At 37.5% G+C, this 20489-nt stretch overlaps 2 protein-coding genes across 11 annotated transcripts in view; one reads left to right on the top strand and one right to left on the bottom strand.

Annotated features, from left to right (window-relative positions):
- EEA1 (early endosome antigen 1) overlaps positions 1 to 4045 on the top strand; it is a 454873-nt gene extending 450828 nt beyond the window's left edge. For 8 of the 10 annotated variants that reach the window (XM_064491578.1, XM_064491581.1, XM_064491584.1 and 5 more), the window contains one exon: positions 661 to 4045. In XM_064491578.1, the coding sequence (XP_064347648.1) occupies positions 661 to 783 (123 nt within the window). In that variant the 3' untranslated portion in view covers positions 784 to 4045. The remainder of the gene's footprint in view (positions 1 to 660) is intronic. The other 2 variants (XR_010383157.1, XM_064491579.1) reach the window with 2 other exon arrangements.
- A 2547-nt stretch (positions 4046 to 6592) lies between these two features.
- PLEKHG7 (pleckstrin homology and RhoGEF domain containing G7) overlaps positions 6593 to 20489 on the bottom strand; it is a 61295-nt gene continuing 47398 nt past the window's right edge. The window contains 8 exon segments of the mRNA XM_064491231.1: positions 6593 to 6700; positions 7718 to 7772; positions 7774 to 7813; positions 11344 to 11495; positions 13467 to 13545; positions 15996 to 16089; positions 16424 to 16551; positions 18109 to 18283. Of these exon segments, the coding sequence (XP_064347301.1) occupies positions 6593 to 6700; positions 7718 to 7772; positions 7774 to 7813; positions 11344 to 11495; positions 13467 to 13545; positions 15996 to 16089; positions 16424 to 16551; positions 18109 to 18283 (831 nt within the window).

The following is a 20489-nucleotide window of genomic DNA, read 5'->3' as shown; positions in this document are numbered from 1 at the left end:
TTCATGCAGTCTAGTTTCTGGTTAGCAGATGTGTTTCAATTTTAGTTTTAAATTCAGTTGTTGGCTTCCTACTGAGTTACTCTCTAGAATACTTATTTTCTGAATCATCATTAAACTCATATGTTTTAGTCATCATTGGGTTCTTTTAAAGGAAGTAAAAGCAGAAATTAAAAAATTTAAATAATACCATCATGTGATGTTTCAAGTTTATATTCCTTTTGAAGAAATTTATGCCTGAAACATCTGACAAATAGGAGTAGTTTTTCACCTGATAGAAATGCTTTATTAAACACTTTTAGGCCTCTTGCCTTCTGAGACGACCTACAATGTGTCTATGGAGTGTGTATCTCCCTGAATAAATCTGCCTCCACTTTAAAACAAAACAAAAACTTTAAAAATGCCTCCTAAGGTTCTTTTTAGAATCTCAAGATAAATTCCATAATAAATGTTTAGCATGGTATCTAAATACAAAGCATTCAAATTAACCAAGGGATTCAATTGACATACTGAAACTTTGTTATTATTAAGTAATATAAATAATACACTAATCACTTAGAAGTTAATATACTTTCACAGTGCAATTTTCAGTATTCTTATAGTCTCATAATACTTTTGGTATAGTTTTTATGCTTGAAATTGTTGAATTTTTGTCATTTACAGCATCACTGCAGACAATGTGGAAATATCTTCTGTGCTGAGTGTTCAGCCAAAAATGCCTTAACTCCTTCTTCCAAGAAGCCTGTTCGTGTCTGTGATGCATGTTTCAATGACTTGCAAGGATAATGGATTATCACAACTTCAGAGTAATATTACACTAACATTAGATTTTTAATAAATGCACTTAATAGAAGTCTTGGACTACTACTATTTGATTTGGACAGTGGTTGCAATACAAAACCAAATTAGAATTCGTATATTTTGGGATGTTATCAAGTAAAACTCTTCTATTTTTGTGAGACTTGGGCTCATCTTTCATTACTTTTTCCCATTTAACCTTGGAACAACTTTCATGCCAAGTTAAGAATTAGTCAATGAAATGTAAATAAACTTTGAATGGAAAATAGCAATGTATTTTTTTAAATATAATTTCATTGTTCACAAATGACATGAATACTCTTCCATAGCTTACTTCGTCTTTCTCCCAAATTTGGTGTACAGAAATGTACATGGATGTTACCATATCTAACACATTAATTAAATATTCACTTTGTGAAGTCACACAGAGAACTATAAACTTTCTTTTTTCTTATATATAGGTCCATAGCTCAGTTGCATTGTTATGATAAAAATTTACTAAAATGTTCTAAATACAGAGTATGCTAAAATATGTATTAACCATTAATTCAAACATGGTTTTTATTTTAACAATATTGATTAAATTCTCTTGGTTGTGTAGATCAGGGTTAATATTTTTCTTTTTATCTTTTTCTATCTCATTTTTAAACTACCACAGTCTTAAGAATCCTACAAAATTCCCCACCCTCCCCCCAAATTGGAAGGTAAATAACAGAAAATGTATAATGATTCTATTTTGTTTCTTCTAAGTGGGAAGTTTTCTGACTTAAACCCTCGTTTTGTCTCTCCAGCATCTTCAGGAATCTGAATTTGCTTTTTTAATGGATCTGCTTTTTTTCAAGGTAATTTGGTTCAACATTCCCAAGCATAGCTCAGCTTCATTGTAACTGTTTTGTAATTTTGCATCTTAAAGCTAGTAACTGATATTGCTACAGTCATATCTGTGAAAACAAATACTAAATGGTAAGGAGACATTAAGTATTCTGCTTGACTTAACTAATAAAGAATTTTTTAACGTTGTGAACTTGTTTTAAATTTTAAAAGGTTCTGAGTTTGGGGTTCCATATCAACTGTAAATATTTTACTTTGCAAAAATAACGCTATGAAATTATCTTGAAATAACAGTTGGGTAACAGAGTATTGCCAAAACCAAACGTATTTGGGAACCCCAAAATTATAATCAGAACTGAAACAGAATGGCTAATTGAAAGTAATTAAAAATTAGCTTATTTGTATGCTGAACAATGGAATTGAACTTTATCATAGTCTTATTAATTTGGAAAATTTGAAAACTTGTGAAAAGTCATTAATATTGATTCGTTACTGTCTCTAGAGAAGAATGTAAAGTTATATTTTGTTCAGTGCTATCATTTGGTAATAGTAGGGAAGGCTGGAAGCTTATGTTTCATTTACAGTTAACAGTTTATAATATATACTTGCTTTCAACTATCATGCTGAAATGATTCTATTTTCTACCTATTACATACATACATAAACTAAAAGATTGCCATATATTCATTTAATTATTAAAAAAAAACCCATTTAAGTAAAACTCTGTTGTCAGTAGCTACTAAGGACCCTGATTGAGTCCCTGGACTTGGATAAATATATATTCTTGAACATACAGAATGAAGAAATACAATGGCTCTTTATTAAAAATAATAGTTCGATAATAGAAATTGAGCTAAAATTATGCATTTTCATATACTTATAAATTCTTTCAAATAGTCTTAATTCTACACTTTTATATATAAGTAACTTAAGTATGTTGGAAAAACATTCACAGCACCACTGATTATTATTTTTTTTAAGATAATGAAACTTCATGAGAATTCTTCGGGATTAGAATATTGTTCAGTTCATCTCCTGTCTTGTCCCTCCTGCCCCACATATTCACACAAAAAATTGTGGGGACAACAAATAAAACCATGTTTGAGTAATTTTCTACTTTTCAACTAGCTAATCTCATTTCATAGGTCCTAAATGATTAGGCTACTATACTAATTAAAAATGACACCTAATATTTTCCTGTTAATCTCACCAACTTAAGGTGTTTGGGAAACAAAAATTAAAGTTTTTCTTTAAATGGTTCTGCATTTTAGATGTCTGCTGGTACTATTGTCAGTGATTTGGAGCTGGTACATACATTCCAGCTCTCCTGGAAAGCATATTGGCATCTTATGTTAGTAAATTCTAAACCCCAGCACAGAAAACGTGAGGTAAAAATCAAGTCTTGCTGGGCTAGCATACAGTAAACTACACATACAGATTGTTTTTTAATAGAAGACAAAGCTGCTGGTATAGGACTTATTTTGAAGAAAAAAGAGGGAAACAAAAACACAAAAACCTCAATGCAGTGTATAATTTTGTTCAACTACCTCTTAATGTGGAATTAGCTAGTTTAATAGTTTCCTTACAGTAATGTTAAATAGTAACTCCCAAATTTGTTAGTTCCCCATCTCTCTTGAAAAGGCTTTATGATTATTTTATAGTTTTGGGAACTTTAGAGCCACTTTTTTTTTAAACCTGCATTTGCACAAAAATGTTTAGCTTTTAAGTGGAGAGCAAATTATGATTATATATTTTGATATTCATGACCTATTTGACTATAGCAGTTTTCTTTTTAATGCACTTTGGCTATGAAACCATGGATGATTTGATCCATAAGATTTAAATGTGCCATCAATTTAGTATTCCTGGACATGAGCTTGATGAATGGTATTCTGTAATAATGTGCCACACATTACAGTGTCTTAATTGCCCTTTGCCTGAATTTTAATGATCAATGTTATGTTATTGTTGCAGATGTGAATACTGTGCATAAACTTACTAAATCTATGTAAAATTGTATAAAATAGAATTGGAAATAGCCAAGTTCTGTGTAGAAGTAATGAATTTATTGTAACATGATGCAGTTGTGTATATGACATTCTGTACTTGAACTGGATCATATATTCATAGCTTCTGTAGATACTTTTGCATGAATATTTTGTTTAGTTTTTGGATTCATTTGTATTGTTTACTATGTGTGATCATGTAGTTGTGCCTTATTTGTGAGAGAGTTTAGCTCAGTAAATACTGTGGTTTCTAAACTCAGTGAGTGGAAGGTTATTGATTATAAATGTAACTGATAAATTACATAACATTTAAATCTGTACAAAGAACAATGGAAGGATCCTCACTGAATTGTTGCTTTTGTTTTTTTTTTTTTAAATGTTAAAGATATTAAAAATAATTTCTTTCTAGTGGATGTATTCTGTGACTATAAATTATTTTGTCTATTTAAGAGTGAGAGTATCTTTACAGACTGTAAGAACTCTCCAACTGGATATAGGCAGTGGGAATGCTTTAATGTGCAACTTAGTAATTTCTCTTGAAATTATGAACTTCCTATTCTAATGCCATTTTGAATAAGACATTCCCTTTTCATTGTATTCATTATTTTGGAGAATTAATGAAACTAGAAAGAAACATTAAACAACATTAAATTAATTCCTTCTTTCATTGTATATCTAAATTGAATACCCAAGTGATTGTTTAAAGATACTTTCTGAAAGCTCAATGTACTATTGCTTTTTACTGTTTTTTTCCCCTGGGAACCAAAGTTCTAGAAGTGTTCTTTCATTTTACTCTAAGGTGCTCCCCTCTGAAGAGAATAATGTGTAGATGCTCAGGCACTCAGTATATATGTTAGATAGATAGGTTCTTTTGTGAGCTTTATAGAATTCCACTTGAAATATACAGCATATTTTAAAGTTTTTTTGTGGTAAGAACAGTTAACATGGTATCTACCCTCTTGACAACTCTTCTATGTGTGCAGTACAGCAGATCTCTACTACTTATTTTGCTGAACAAACTTTGTGCCCACTGATTAGTAACTCCCCGTTTCCCACTCCCACCAGCCTCTGGCAACTGCTTTACACTCCGATTCTACGAATTTGAATATTTTAGAAACCTCATATAAGTGGAATCATGCAGTACATCTTTCTGTGACTATTTCCCTTTGCATAATGTCCTCAAGGTTCATATAAGTTGTTGCATATTACAGAATTTCTTTTCAAGGCTGAGTAGTATTCCATTATAAGTATATACCAGCTTTTCTTTATCCACTCATCTGTTGGTGAACATTAAAGTTTTTTTCCACCTTGGCTATTGTGAATAGTTCTGCAGTGAACATAGAAGTGCTGGTATTTCTTTGTATATAGCATATTCTTATGTTATTTTACATCTTAACTAATTACATTTACATGTTAATTTAGTCAGTCTTTTTCTCCCTTTAATGGGACTGAAGGGAGAAACTATTCTTTATATATATAAATATATGCTTACTGGACTCATGGGACTAAAAGGAATATTGAGAGATGACCTAGACCTAGTCTACTGCCTTTTACCTAGGTTGCCTGATATCTAGAAATCCCTAACAACTGTCTTAATTGTTAATTTTTTTCTAAATAAAAGTATATTATTTTTCATCTCTAAGAACTCAAAACTTCTTCTCTACTTTGCCTTTTTTCTTTTATTCATAGGCATTAACAGTAACATTAGTTACTGCTCCCCTGATTTTCCTTCCACTTCACTTACTCCTAATAAATATCTGACATCATTATACAGTGACTGTGACCCTCCATTCTAATAGTGCTTGGCCCTTAAAGGGCTGTTATGATGAACTTGTGTGTACTGCTGGTCTACACGGGACATCTGCATTTTCCTCAGAGAATTAACTGTGCACATGACTTCCCCAAGCATCATCCTCTCAATCCCATTCTCCAGCTTGAGATCAGTTAAGGTATTTGTTTTGCAGCCCAAGTTGATACATTTACTAACTCCATTTTGGAGATTATAGAAGGTGCCATGTCTGCACACTTGCATTTTAAATCCAAATTTATGGATTTCCATTTGATACAATCTGACTATAAGAACTAGTTCCTTAAATGCAGTTAATAGTATATTCTACCATGATAATATAATTCAAGCTGACTTCTTTGTAAGATCTCTAATGATGTTCCAAGTCCTACCAAAAAGACAAAGTGACTGCACTGTGCTAACACACACCCCCACTCAAAACCAGAAAGAAGCTTTATGACAAACTCCATCATTCTTCAAAAAATGAGATTTAGAGAAAGATATCTTATTTCTATGAAAATGTCCCAAGTGTTAAATGGTGGAACTAGAAAAGATGTTTGCTTTTCCTTTTTTAAAATAATGGAATTTAGTCTTTGGGATTTTCTCCTTCCAAGTAAAGAGTATCATAAAACATACCTGAGATAAGTAAACTGCTAGACTAGGAATTTAAAAACTGCTACTAAGATGTAGATCTTATTATTCATTGCTTAATATGTTAAAAGAACAATCAAATTTTGTTATCAAAAGAGTCATCATTGTGTATGAGGTAGAACTATAAAGCAAGGCTGACTTACAAGCCCATGTAGGACAACTGGCTTCACTGCAGATAAACACAAAGACGCAAGAATTCGTATCAGACACAAGCCCTGGGGATTGTTTTCTCCTGCCACTGCATTTATCGGATCATTCACCCTTTACAAACTGTAATAGCACCATACTTTGCTCACACCTCTTGTGAGCCTGACTGAAGCATTATAAGGTAGTCTGGATATCAAATTTGTTGTAGTCATTATTCCACTATCCTGAGGAATTTCCTAGCTCAAATTCTCAAATTCTAGAACTTCTTTAAAATGCACATTTTCTTCTAGCTCATCAACAGGTAAGTGGTACAAGTTTGAATGAAAGAATACCTTAATCCTTAATGTCTTAAAAGATGTGCCACTTGTTTCGGTCCTTAAATTTCCGAGGATTCGGCAGGCAATGTGGTTAAGGCTTTTTTCTTGGTTTCCTGACTCTTGGGGAAGCAAGAGATTGCTGCTGTGATTTGTGCCATCCATGTTTTCTGTTAAAAATAAAATGTACATAGTGAATGCTAAGCTGACAATTTCTCACATATTTGGATTAATATTTTCCTTTGTATTTGTTGACTTGCTCTTTAAAACTGAAGACTTGTGAAACATTTGCCTATGTTTCCCTTTTCTTTCTTAAGTCTAATTCATCATAAATAATCTCTAATCACATTTGAAAGTGCAAACGGATTAGATGACTATAGTATGCAAGTTGGATAAACAGTTGTGAGTAATCAAGGAACTGTAATAGTCAACGATGACTAATTAGAAAGACGAGTACTGAGAATGTAAGCAGTTTGAAAACTGAATTTCTTGAATTTTCACTTTGTGTGGAAACAGAAGTTCTTAACCAATGGCATAACTTGTAAAACAGACAGCGAGGAAACTTAAGTCCTTGAAAATAATGCAGTCTTGCATTAACTGCAAGTCTGCCCACATTGCTGCCCTGATGAAAGCCTACGGGGGAAAGACGAAAAAGGAACTTCTAAGATACAGAAACCAGAGTCAGACAGGCAGCTGCTCTTAAGCCCCACAGCTGTAAAATCAGTGGCATATTTTCAAAGGATGAAGAGACTTCACACAATTCATTACTGCAGAAGCCCTTCACTTAAGCCGACATCATATTGTTTGTATACTGGGGCTTTGGCAATTGACCAGAGCATCTTAAAAGTCAACCATGCAATCCAAAGCAATTCTTCCCCCGTTTCCTCCAGACCCTGCAGATCTTAGAGCAGCCCTGGAGCTTCTGCCGCAGGAGAAAATGAGGGAGGCTGTGTCAGCGCTGGGGTTGTGAGTAAATGGTCAGTTCTGAGGTTTCTGAGCCTGATATGGACTAGGTGTCCAGATCCTTCCCCTCTTCCCAATTTCTGCCCTTCCCAAAGTACATGGGGGAAATATACAAAATTGTCCACTCACTGTTCCTTACGGAGCTTGGGGTGAGATTTTTCTTCATTTGAAGCCTGAAGAATCAAAGTCTGAAGTATCAAAACCTACAAAATTGAAATACGTACTTTGATGTTTTCCGTTTGGGCTTGTAATAAGAATGCTGCTACACACTGTTGATAACTTTTCATGTTGTATGAGGAAAGCATTTCTCAGCCTGTAGACTAGAAAAAGATTAAAGACAAAAAGCCAAATCACTTAATATGAAATCCAGTTTTTCAGTACAGTAACGTGGATTTTTGTTTATTAATGTGTGGGAAGTTTGTGTCAATTAAAAAGAAACCTGATTCCAATACCAAGACTTCACTGTTATGTCCAAATAGAGCCCACTTAAATATGAAAACCCTTTCTTTCTTACCTAATGACTCCTGGAGCTTGATGAAATGCGATTATGGTTTAGGTGATGGAAAATGGGTTCCTCCTCAAAGCAGCAGCTTAGCATATGAGGTAGCTTTTATGTATGTAAAATATAAGTGACACAAATATGAAAATGCAATTATTGTTTCCTTTTTTGACCTTCACCACTCCTTTTTTAAATGTTTTACTTTCGTACTTAAAGAGAAGTCACATCAAAGCAAGGGTTATAAACAAATTAAGATATGGCAAAAATACAAAACCACCTGAATGCTTCACAGCAGTCCAAGAAAAGCCAAAAAAAAAAAAAAAAAAAAAAAAGAGAGGACACAAATGAAATCCAACATCCACCAAATTATGTGAAATGTAAAACAAAACAAAAAGAAATGTTGGCATGGTTTCTGTGTCTGAAAAGAAATGGCCTATTCTGTCATTTCCTTATTGGTCTGTTATTAAAGAAATGACAGGAGACACTGGAAGAGCAGATTTTCTTTTTTGTATGTAGCCGGAAATCTTGAAAGCTTCTTCCTTGAATTATTAATACAATACAGGGCATAAAATTCTGCAGCCCATACATTCTTTCTACAGTCAATTTATGTTTAGGAACAAACACACACACCAAACCAGAGCTGGGGCCAGGTCACTCCAAGCACATCAGAGACGAGGAGGAGAGCGCTGACGCTTCCCGGAGGATCAGTAGGCTGATGCCTGTCCGTGGCCGTCACTTTCTATTCCGTGACATTTCGGGGATTTAAGTCAGACTCACTGAGGCTAGCTGGGCCTCATTTCAGAATCGTAAGCAAATGTGGAGACTTTTATTTTCTTACCTGCAAGAACTAACTCAGTATCACAAATTGTAAGCTAAACCCCATAATTCCTAAGTTCTACCACAACAAAGGCTGTCAAGGTTATGAAATTCTGTCCAGCTTCTCTGAGGTGAGAGGACTTAAACCTATTAAAATGACTTTCTGGCTGTGTTTTGTTTTGCTCCCTGATTTTTCTCCTTATTAATTCCTTGTAGCAAATGAGGCTTTAAATCAGGCTACTGTTCTTGGCTGGATTTCGGAATCCATTTGTCCCCAAACTGTAATTATAATTCTCAGTTATTTAAGATATCCCTCATCTGCTTGGTTTGTAATATGGCTGCTAAAGATTTTATAAGCCAAAGGACCTGGTCCGGCTAGGCTTGTAAAACAAAGTAAGGAGATAATACATGGTCAGGAATAGCTCTTTTCTCCCCCTGATGTTCTACTATAATAATTAACAACTGATATAATAGTTGACATCATTTATTAAGCACTTACTATGTACTGGGCACAGTGCTATGTATTTTTTTCCCGTTTTGTGTCATTTAAACCAAACAGCAACTGTATAACATATGCCAACCAATTCCCACTTACAGTTGAAGACACAGATTTAGATGAATTTTTCCAAGGTCACATAGCTTGTGAATGATACAGCCAGGATTTGGAACTAGGTCTCTGTCACTCCAATGCGCACTCTCTTCTTTTTTCAGACTTGACTCTGTCACTCTACAGCTATTCTGCCTCATGCACTGTATCTGAATGGTTAACCAGAAAAATGAGGAAAATATTAAAAAACAGAAATGAATGGCAGTGACAAATAAAAAAAATAACAAAAATGGTGTAAGTATGATTTTAAAAAAGACTTGATTTTATTAAAAAGAGAAAAGGAAAATAGAATAGAGAAAAACTTGCATCTCCTAAGGGAATCCAGTGCTGTCAGAGTTCCCACAAAGCCCAGTTCTGAAAGCCGGCAGGGCTGGGTCTGACCTTTGCCCACGCTGCTTCCACTCTTCCGCATGGGAATCTGACACCTTCCTCCTCATGGCCATTGATCATGCCAGAATCTTTTAACTATGGCCATGGTAGTAATAGGATAAATTCCTGGTCCAGGATGCCCTCCGCCATGACATCTTTCCCCATGGGGAAGTAAACTCTGTAACAAAGTGATGTCTGGGTCTCACATACCGAGTCTCTGGGTCCACTGGGCAGGGAGGAGGCGCACACTGAGGGTGGGGGTGGCAGTCACAGGCGAAGGTCGTGCTCCTGAGATGCCCCTTTCTGGGTGTGCTCAGGAAAGCGCTCTGGTTCACGCGCTTTGGCCTGTGACAGGTGGTGACGGGTCACAGGTGTATCTGATCTAAGAGGCCTTAAGGCCTGCCCAGTCGCTTTCCAGCAAATCTCAGAAGTAGAAAGAATAAAGGAGGCAGGAGGCTCTAGTTCTGGATGCAGCTTTCCCCTCACTGGAGCCCTGCTGCCCTTGGGGAGAGAGTTTGTATCCATTCATGAGTTAAATATTTAAATACATAAATTAGTTTACATACATTCATTTGTGTAGTCGTTCATTTCTTCACTGTGTGATGTTGCTCTGCTATGTACAGGTCTGTCTTCTGCTAATGACTGATGCTCTGGGCTTGGCTGCTGGGGTGGGAAGTGAGGGGACCGGGTAGTGCTCCCTCTTTTCCTGCTCCTCCCTTGGGACAGAAAGGCACTCTCCTCCTGCCTGGCTTCAACTGGTCTCCTAGGAGCCCGCCCCCAAGGCAGAACGAAGGCTGCTTCCTCCTGAACACTGCTGCCAGCCACCCAGCACTGCTTCAAGTCCCTCCAAGTCCCAGGGCTTTCCTGACAGGATTTTCTGATCTTTCATTGTTCTGAGAGCTTTTCAAGAACAAGGGCTATTTCTTATTCATCTTTATAACTATAACTCCAAGGTGCTCACAGAGTGTCTGGTTTTCAGGAGACACTCAGGAAACGCTTTAAAGGTGAATAAACATAATATATATGTCTAACGTATACATATGATGTATATGTATGCATATATAAGTATATATATTTATTTATTTCTGGCATTTTCCTAATTGCAGTAAAGTACGTTAGGCTTGCATAGCATGCCATAGTTCAGCAGTGCTTTAACAACAGCAATAGTACTACAAATGGTTACCAGAATAACAATCCTAACAATAGCTATCATTCATTGAGTGCTTTACGTGATTATGCCATTTAATTCTCATGAAAACCCACTAAGGCAGATTAGTGTTTTACCAAGATGAATCAACCCGTGGCTTAGAAAATTTAAGTACCTTGCACACAGGGTCACATGGCTAGTAAATGACAGAGCTGGGACATCCAACACTGGAAAGCAAGTCCAATACTCTTTCTGTAACTAACTTGTAGAGTGAGTGATAAACAGCTACACAGGATCCCAGTATTGTCTTTTATGAAGATTTAAATTGTATTCACTTCCTATTACCAAAAAGGCCAATGTAAAACTCTGGGATGGCAAGTAGATGAACTGAAGGATGAAAACAGACACACACCTGATATATGGAGTGGACCGAGGTTTCTGAGGACCCATCTATCTAGCAGAATGGGCTGACTGAGTACCGTGCACAAACCACCCTCTTTTATTACTGTCTGCAGCTCAGGAGTAAGTGAAAGATACATCAAACCAGGGCCTGAGTCCAAGTTTCTGGAATTAAAGAGGAAAATAATGCAGTAAGTAGGAAATAAATAAAGATGCACATACTTAAAGTATATCCTTAAGTAAATCGATTTTTGGAAACAATTGGTTGAAATCCAGATTACTGTTCTTTCTGGATCTTGAAAAGCATTTCCCAAAATACACAGGTGATTTAAATCAGTGTTTCTGATCCCCAAGTTTAATCACCTGAATAAATAAAGGGTAATGTCCATAATGGGAAACATTTTAATCACCATCACATCAATGGAAAGATCTTCATGTCCAGTATCCCTCCATAGTACTGAGTTAAATGAATGAGAATGAGGAGCCTCATTCTGGCCAACTCTGTGGGATCTTACACTAAACCCTAAATAGACAGATTTCATACTCTATGATTTGTAAATAACTGAAATTGTTTTGAATATATAAGATGCTGAATTTTTTTAAAAGGATGTTGAAGATTTTGATGTGCATGACATACATTATGTATTAAATAGCAAAGAGAAACTTAAAACAGATAACATTCCTTTTTTTTCCCACAAAATAAATGAAACCCGACATCTTCTCTGGGTGGTAATTTTTGCTCCTGTGAAGTCAATAAAACTCTCCAGATTTATCAGACAGAGGAAGTTAAGGGGAATTTAAAACAGATAACATTCCTTATTTTGGAACTCACTTGTGAAGTATGAAACCAAAATACTATCTTATAATATGGCCAGTAATGGGTTGCCATTAATTCATGAGTTCTGATTTGTGCCATTAGGTGAAGTGAAGGATAGCTGTGCTTCACGTCAGGTTTTTAAAGAGGACAGATTTTTCCTAGCTTGACCTGTTCAGACACCCTAGCCTGAGTAGCTGAAAACAGAAGGCCGTCCAAGTTTCAAAACTGCGTCTCTTAATATCCATCCCCTCCCCAATCACCAATCATCTATTTATGGATTGATTAATGGGTGTCTATTTTATTGCCTAAAGATCCTTAATTATTCAGCTTAACTAACTAACATGCCATCTAGAAGCTTAGGTTATTAAACGATATGAGAGATCTAGTCTCATGATCTTACATCTGTATAAGGCTAGTCATTTAGTAAAGAAGTGAGTGGGACAGAACATTAGCTATCTCTGATGGCCAAGACATATTACAGCTCTTCTTCCCACCTCTAAGGGCAGGTGTCCCAGAGCCACAGAGAAGGCCCCTTGCTGATACCACTCCCATACACCAGTCAGGGAACAGACTGCGACAGGGGGAGTCAGACAGCAAGCCCCTGATGGACCGTGAGACCACAGCTTCAAGGGTAGCAACAACGATAATGGTAACCATTAATACTTGGGTAAAGGGGAAAATCCCTATTCTTCGAAGAGATTTTGTGGCTTTAGTCCCTGGTGACTCATTTTTTTCTGTGATGCCAGCTGTACATTTGTTTGGATTTGGCAACTGTTAATTATAGGTAGGTCCTGAGAGACCAGGGCTCCTTCCCACCCACAGCTCCCAAATCCACATTTCTCAGGAAGGATGTGAGCTTGCAAATCAGAATGGGTGTCAGATGCCACCTTGGCACATGGCACAGACAGAGAGGCCACCCCCTACCCCTTGCTCTGGCAACTTCCACTGTGGTGGACAATTTGGACGAAGAAAAGGCTGTTATGGACAAAAGGATCTCAAGTTTCACTTGCTGAGGCAGGCCAGGCAGAAAGTCCTCTGGCTTCTGGGACTCAGCTCGGATGTATACGGACTAAGTTAAGTCACTCTAAAAATATACACACCCTCTGACATCTGTAAGAAGTGGAACTTGCTTTTGTTACTGTTGTTTTTCAGGTCAGAGCTCTATGACTGAAAAAGCCAGTATTTATAAATGTCTCCATTTTTTTAGAGGGTAAAATCTGATTTGATGTATAAGAATATTTTCTATTTTTAACCCAATTTATTCAGAAATATTTCTAAACTCATTTACCAGACTTATTTAGAAACAACAGCATTTTAACTTTTTGTTGCACTTAGTTTTCATAACTAAGAGGAAATCATCAAAGAGAAACAGATAAACATCTAGGAATCTTGTGCTTTATGAGGAAAGAAAGAAGGTGAAATTGGCACTGGGAATAGTAAACAGAAGGGGTTTTTTGTTTGTTTTTGTTTTTGAATCAAAGAATCCCTTAGAAAACAACAGAGGCCGGGGATCAGGGCACATCAGGCTTCCAGCTCAAGGGGACTCCAATCACGTGGGTCAGAAAACTGCATCACTGTTGAATTGATTTCTCCCTAAAGCAGGGACCTTATGGGAGCCCATGTTCCCAACTTTAAAAACTCTATTTGTCCCATATGATATTACTTACATGAGGAGTACAGACATAGATGACAAACTTATGGTTATCAAAGGGGAAACAGCGTGGGGGAGGGATAAATCGGGAATGTGGGATTAACACATACACACTACTGTATATAAAACAGATAAGCAACCAGGTTCTACTGTGTAGCACAGGGAACTATATTTAATCTCCTGTAATAAGCCATAATGGAAAAGAAAATGAAGAAGTATATATATAAAAATGAATCACTTTGCTGTACAGCAGAAACTAACACTGTGAATCAATTATATGTCTATAAAAAACTGAAAAAATAAAGACATTGTATTTGTGATACATTTCATATGGATCTAAGATAACTTGGATGATACTTGTGATTTCAACTAAGCCTAGGGCACATCTATTGGCTAACAGAACTGGCAGCATTTTTGCCTCTTGACTCATCTGGGTGGTCATTACCAGAAAAAAGGCACTTTGTCATTGCCATGGACTGAACTGTGTCTCCCCAAATTCTATGTGGAAGCCCTAACCTTCACCCCCTAATCTGTGTCAGCCTTTGGAATAAGAAAGTAATTAAGATTAAATGAAGGCATAATGGTGGACCCTGATCTGACAGGAGTACTGCCATCCCAAGAGGATATACCAGAGAGCTCGCTGTCTCTTTGCCAAGTGCAGACACTGAGGAGGCGGCCATCTGCAAGCCAGAAGAGAATTCTCACTAGAAACAGAATAAGCTGGTTTACCTTGACCTTGGACTTCCAGCCTCCAGAACTGTGAGAAACAAATGTCTGCTGTTTAAGTCACCCAGTCTGTGGTATTTTGTTATGGCAGCCCTGGCTGATTAAGAGAGTCACTAAAACAATTTGTTTCTCAAGTTTTACAATGTGTCCATACATGTTCAAATAGTCTTCATGTAGCTTAATATTTACAAACTTTTTCTGATATCATTTTTGATAATAACTTAAGGCAAATAGGCTTTTTGACTTTTCCTAAAGAAGGAACATTAGTAGGAGAGAAATCAAATATTAGAATAAGACATCCCCCTTTCTATCCCTTCGAAATCAGAAAAAGAAATGGTTAAATTTAAATGATTTCCAGGGAAAAGGCAGTCCTTACACAGGGGGATGTGACAGATGCTTAAAAGTAAATATAAGAAAAATCAGTGATTTTTAAATTATTCTAGAGGTTTTTTCTTATATACTTTTACTCCTGGAAATGAACTGTCTAAGGTTAAATTAATAGATAAAATATCAAGGACTCATTTCTATTCCTTCTCCTTTAAGTTTTAGAGGAGTGATACCATCAGTATTTGCACAGAAGAGAAATCAGACATTTTGTTCAATTTTGAATTGTCCTTGAATTAAAAAAAATGTATTCCATTACTGCTGGAAACTTTCCTTTTAGCAAATCAGGCTGTGGCAAAGACTGCTGGTTGTCCCTAAAAAACATTCTTCCCCTTCTTTTGCAGTAATGAAATTTCCAAGCTTTAATGGGTAATATTCACTGTGAATAAATACATCTCCCAGCTTTCCCTGTAGCTAAATATGAACAAGTGACTAAATTCTGACGAATGGAACCTGAGCTAGGACGCAGACACACCAGTGACTCACTGTGGGGCCACAGAAGAAAGCAGCACTCTACCTAGGAGGGCGGAGCGAAAGGACACAAGAGACCTGGATCCCTCATCGCCTCATGGAGCAGAGCTGTCATATCGCTCAGAATTTTACATGAGAAAGAAATTAATCTGTCTGTCTCTGATAGCTGCCTCACTGCCCTGTCTAGCACACAGGGTGGTGAACGGGACTTTTGGACAATGCTGGACCTTCAAGACCTGTTCAGGGCTGCTTTCCCCACCCTCTCCCACTCCTGTATGAATTAGGTGGATGACTGCTGTCAAAATGAAATCGTTTTGCTTACCCCTTCTAATTTCAAGTATTTTATTTCCACAGGCACTGAGCACCTTCTATGTCCTAGATATCATTCTAGGAAATGATGATTATCTTAGCTACCATTTATTAAGGCCCTAGTAGTCCCCCAAGCAGTCAACAAATACTGAGCACCTACTATGCATCAATGATTAAGACACAATCTCTGCCTTCAAAGAGCTTCAATTCTAGTGAGAGCAGACACATGCCACCCTTCTATCGGCAGCAGTTGGACAAGCTACAATGTAGCAAAGATGTTGGGTTTGCAAAGAAAACAGTCATTTACCTGTAAGAGTTAATTTTCCTTCACAGAGCAGGTGTCTGTTGGTTGATGACAGGATGTTTTCTGCCATGTGTACTTTAACAACGTGTTTCAGGCACTTGCAAAACAAAGGAGAAAAATCAAAGAGATGTTAGTGACTAGAAGACAGCATGTTTCAGAAGCTGGGGCTGTCCAGAAAGTTCGAGACACTTGGAAATGCCAGTAGATGGACGCGGGAATGGAAACGAATGGGAAAACCTCTCAGAAGGACCACCCCAGGAATGGCGTGATGACGTCAGCCTCCCCCCACACAGTGCCATGTGGATGAAGGCTTTCCTTCTCACTCATAAAACTAGATTTTTTTATCCAAGTGGGAAGTTGGGGATTTTGTAAAACTGGTGTATTTCCACCCGAATGCCTAAATTCTGGAAAGAGACTATGTCCTAATCGACCCTTTTTGTACCCCTGGAAATGAAAAACCTTTTATCTCTATCCCACCATGGAGGTCACACTATAATCTCCTACAGATGTCTGCATTTTTGAAAACTGTTGAGCCACTTCACTTTTCCTTCAAGATCCCCCAAAAGACAAGACACATCCAAAGTATTTCTAAATGCATGAGACATTACAGCATAAAATTAAACCAAGATCCACAGGAATCAGTTAGAGACAATGACTGACCCTGGAGCCAAACCATATCTTAGGTTCATTTAATATATTTCTCACTGTCTAGATGTCTTAGAAGAACTCACTAATTTGAAATCAACCTCTTACAGGGAAAAATAAAGCTTAATTAATTTAATTCAGTATGTTGGAAATGCATTGTGTATTTTTGTTTCAATAATACTAATAATGCCCTTGATAGCTTTCTCATATTCCCTACACCACATAGCTTGTGATTACAGGAAGGGGGAAAAAATCAGCCTAGCAAGGAGAAACATATCTTTTTGTCTTAATCATAAAACATACATTTGCTTTATGATAAGGATGATTATTTCTTTTGGTAAGAACTTCTTTTCTCTTTGAAGGTTTGTATTAATTTTCCAACGTTTTCTAGTAACATGTTGTTACTGAGGTTTTGAAATGATTTTTGGTAACATGGAGGGCAAGTCATTGACCCAAAGAATCATATGGTTAGGAAAATTCTTGAGAATTCACCATCTTTTAAGCTTACAGACTTAAAGGAGGGCCACAGTGATCTCTTTCCCCAACAATGAGAATTCATATTTTACTGAGAAATCCCTAGAAGAGATGCAATTATATTCCTCACAAACCTATCAAAATGAGTAATAATGTACAAAATTACTTTGAAAGTTTAAAAAAGTCTGTCTTTAATTGAATTTTTGTCTTATTCACTTGATAAGCTGAATTCTAGTTCCTTGGGTCATTTTAGAAATTGAACAAAAAATTTAAAAAAGGAAATAAACTCCCAATTGAATGGTCGTTTTACTTTTAAACTTGCAAAGAAAAAAGTATCATTTCTGTACAGTTTATAATCATGAATTTAAACTGTTCCCTTTTGATACTCCCCAGGAAATCTTGGTTTATTGACATACCTCATGTACTTTTTAATTTAAATTTGATTATACAGACCTACTCAAATAAACCTAATTTATTTGGGAAAAGGGCTTGCTCTTTTCCCATTCCAAAATTTCGGTTTTAATTTAAAGACTGCAGTTGGCATTATATTTAGATTGGCCCTGGATTTCAGTGGCCTAAAAAAACGACGGATGATAATTTATCCTCCGGAAAGACTCCCATGGTGTTTACTTCGATTAGCTTTGTGTGTGGGTTCAGTGTGGAGGTTAAAAACAAAGTGCCTTCATCATCTGGGAAGTAGAACTTTTCCTGCCTGAACTCACATCTGAAAGCCTTGGAGACAGAGCCACGTCCTGCATGAACTTGGAGTTGGAGTTCTCATAGGGTTCGCCAGGATGTGACTGGACCCCATTGTTTCGAGTGTGCTGATTTACAATGCACTCAAACTTGAATTCTCGTTTCCGAGAGCCATGACCTCAAGCCAATGGAATTACCTCCTAGGGTGGAAGCCCAGATGGTTCCCAGCAAGCACAGGGCCCCCCAACTCTTTGATTAAAGCTGACACTGGAGTTCCGAGACACTTATCTCAGGGACTTACGGATTGACTTTTCCACCTTTTCCTTGATAGAGTAGATCACGATTTCCTCAGTAGAGTCTGTACTCCTTTCCCAGATATTCTTCAGCAACAACGGGTATCTAGTCAGCTTGTGTAGTGGGGCCACTAGCAGCTCAGGCAGGTGAAGCCGTCTGCACTGTTCATTTTGCTCACACCACTGGGAAAGGCAAAAACAGGTGTATCAGAATATTGCTTCTCCTATCAAGGCCCTGAGAAGTCTGGACACAAGAACTCTCAGAGATTTTACTCAGTAATTACATGACACACCTGTGAGACTGCTGGGAAAATTTACAAGCCATGGACTAAACTTTGCTTTGGAAAATTTCATATTAAACAATCCTTAACAAGTATCTACCAGTGCCAAATTCAGGGTCTGAAATGAGTTTTTTCCAATGTGCTTAAGAATTATTATTGAATATTACTAACATTGCTACTTTCCAATTAAAGAAATGAAAGAATCCTTCTTCAGATTCCCTGCCTTCCTAGCATGGTGATGAAGACAGAAGTCATCAACATCACCTATAACACCACCACTCAATCCTCCTAAATGGGAAAACTGATATCAAGATTTGAATGCACGGGAAAAGTCTGAATTCTGTTAAATCCCCCAGAAACAACATGCTCCATCAGTGGCTGAGGTAGGATGTATTAATGGGCGTATTCCAGCCTTGCTTACTCTTCTCACTGAAGAGTTTAGTTTTGCCCACTGTCTTCTCCTTCTCCCTGGCCCTCGGAGAAGATTTCTGGTTTTGCCAACTCTGCTCCCACCCTGGCTGTGATACAGTTAGGAGAACTGAGAATCAACACTGGATGGGTAGAAAGAAGAAGGAAGGATTTTTTTCTGGTTGGGTCAGTTCTTTGACTCTCCTTTGTCGGAGGGAATTAGGACAATGAAGAGAAAACAAAAACAAGTTGAAGAGGCTAAGTTGATCTACAGGATACAGAATAGAGGAGGAGAGGGGAGAGGGAAAAAGACAAGACAATTTTCAACAGGGAGAGTATGTTCAAAGAGGCAGTTGGCAGGCATACAAGCAATGGGGAAGACAGGAAAAAGAATTTCAGTAAGTACTGCGATGAGTTAGGCATTTGATTTCCATAAATGGTATTCGAGAAACCCAAGTAAACATGAGAATAGCTCCCACATTGGTTTCATTTGCTGTACTGTTTCTTCGAATACAACACTGAACCTGAGGTGCCCCAGCTTTTGTGCAGGTGACACATGATGCATGGAGCCAGGTCTGTGGCCACTGCACACATGGGTACATCAAGAAGTATTACTGAAGGCTGTGTTCACTTCCTCTTCTCCCTTCTGAACACACCATACTGGTCCTGAGTCCAGCTCTAAATGGATCCTGACCTTACACTAAACATTCTTACTGTGGGCTCTTGCCTCTTCCCTCTTTCATGCTTGGTCCAAGCCCAGGTTAAGCCCTTTATCTCATGACCCAGACCCTCAAGATCAGCCTCGAGTGGGTCAAGGTACAGTCAGTCCTACTATCTGTGGGTTCTGTGTTCTCAAATTCAACCAACTGCAAAGTGAAAATATTTAGGAAAAAAAATGCCAGAAAGTTCCAAAAAGCCTGAATTTGCTGTACATCAGCAACTATTTACACTGCATTTACACCATTTATAAAGCATTTATATTACATTAGGTTTGTAAGTTACCTAGAGATGATTTAAAGTATATGGAAGGATAAGCATAGGTAATACGTAAATACTACACAATTTCATATATGGGACTTGTGCATCCAAGGATTTTGGTATCTATGGGGATCCAGGAAACAATCTCCTGTGGACACCAAGGGATGACTGCATACTGTGGAAGGCTCCCTCTACTTCCGCAAGATATCTGCACGCATCTTTATGCCCAGGTGTCAGCCCTTGCATTTTGGAGATGTAGGTACAATTAGCTACACCTCCAACAAGTCCAGAACTCTCCCTTAGATATTTACAGAGACTGTGATTCTAATGGCTTCTTCTGGCCCCTGGACTTCTGTTTGCACACACACAGTTTCTTCCCTGAACTGTACAGGCCAAAGGCCAAACTTAGCCCTTTGGCTGGTTTCCTGTGTTGCTTTCCACTGTAAACCCACTCATGCCAAACGTTTTATGAATGTATGTGTTTACTTTACTGAATATTTCAGGTTGTTGGGAGGGCCCATGTATACAGCCCACAACCACCATCCCCCAACCCCACTTTGGCTCCATTCTCCTTGAAATGAGAGAGCTCTTTCTCTCTCCTCCCCACCCCAACTTTCCGCCTTCTCCCTCCTAGCCTTGTGCCTCACAATTTGCCCTTGTCTTTCACAGCTTGCCCTGGGGGGGTGGCGGGGGGGGGGGGCAGTCTTAGGCTCCCTCACTAG

This window comes from Camelus dromedarius, chromosome 11 (genome assembly GCF_036321535.1).
Source record: "Camelus dromedarius isolate mCamDro1 chromosome 11, mCamDro1.pat, whole genome shotgun sequence".
Taxonomy (NCBI): Eukaryota; Metazoa; Chordata; class Mammalia; order Artiodactyla; family Camelidae; genus Camelus; species Camelus dromedarius.
The sequence above is the reverse complement of the archived record's forward strand: the minus strand, read 5'-3'. Positions and strand labels throughout refer to the sequence as shown.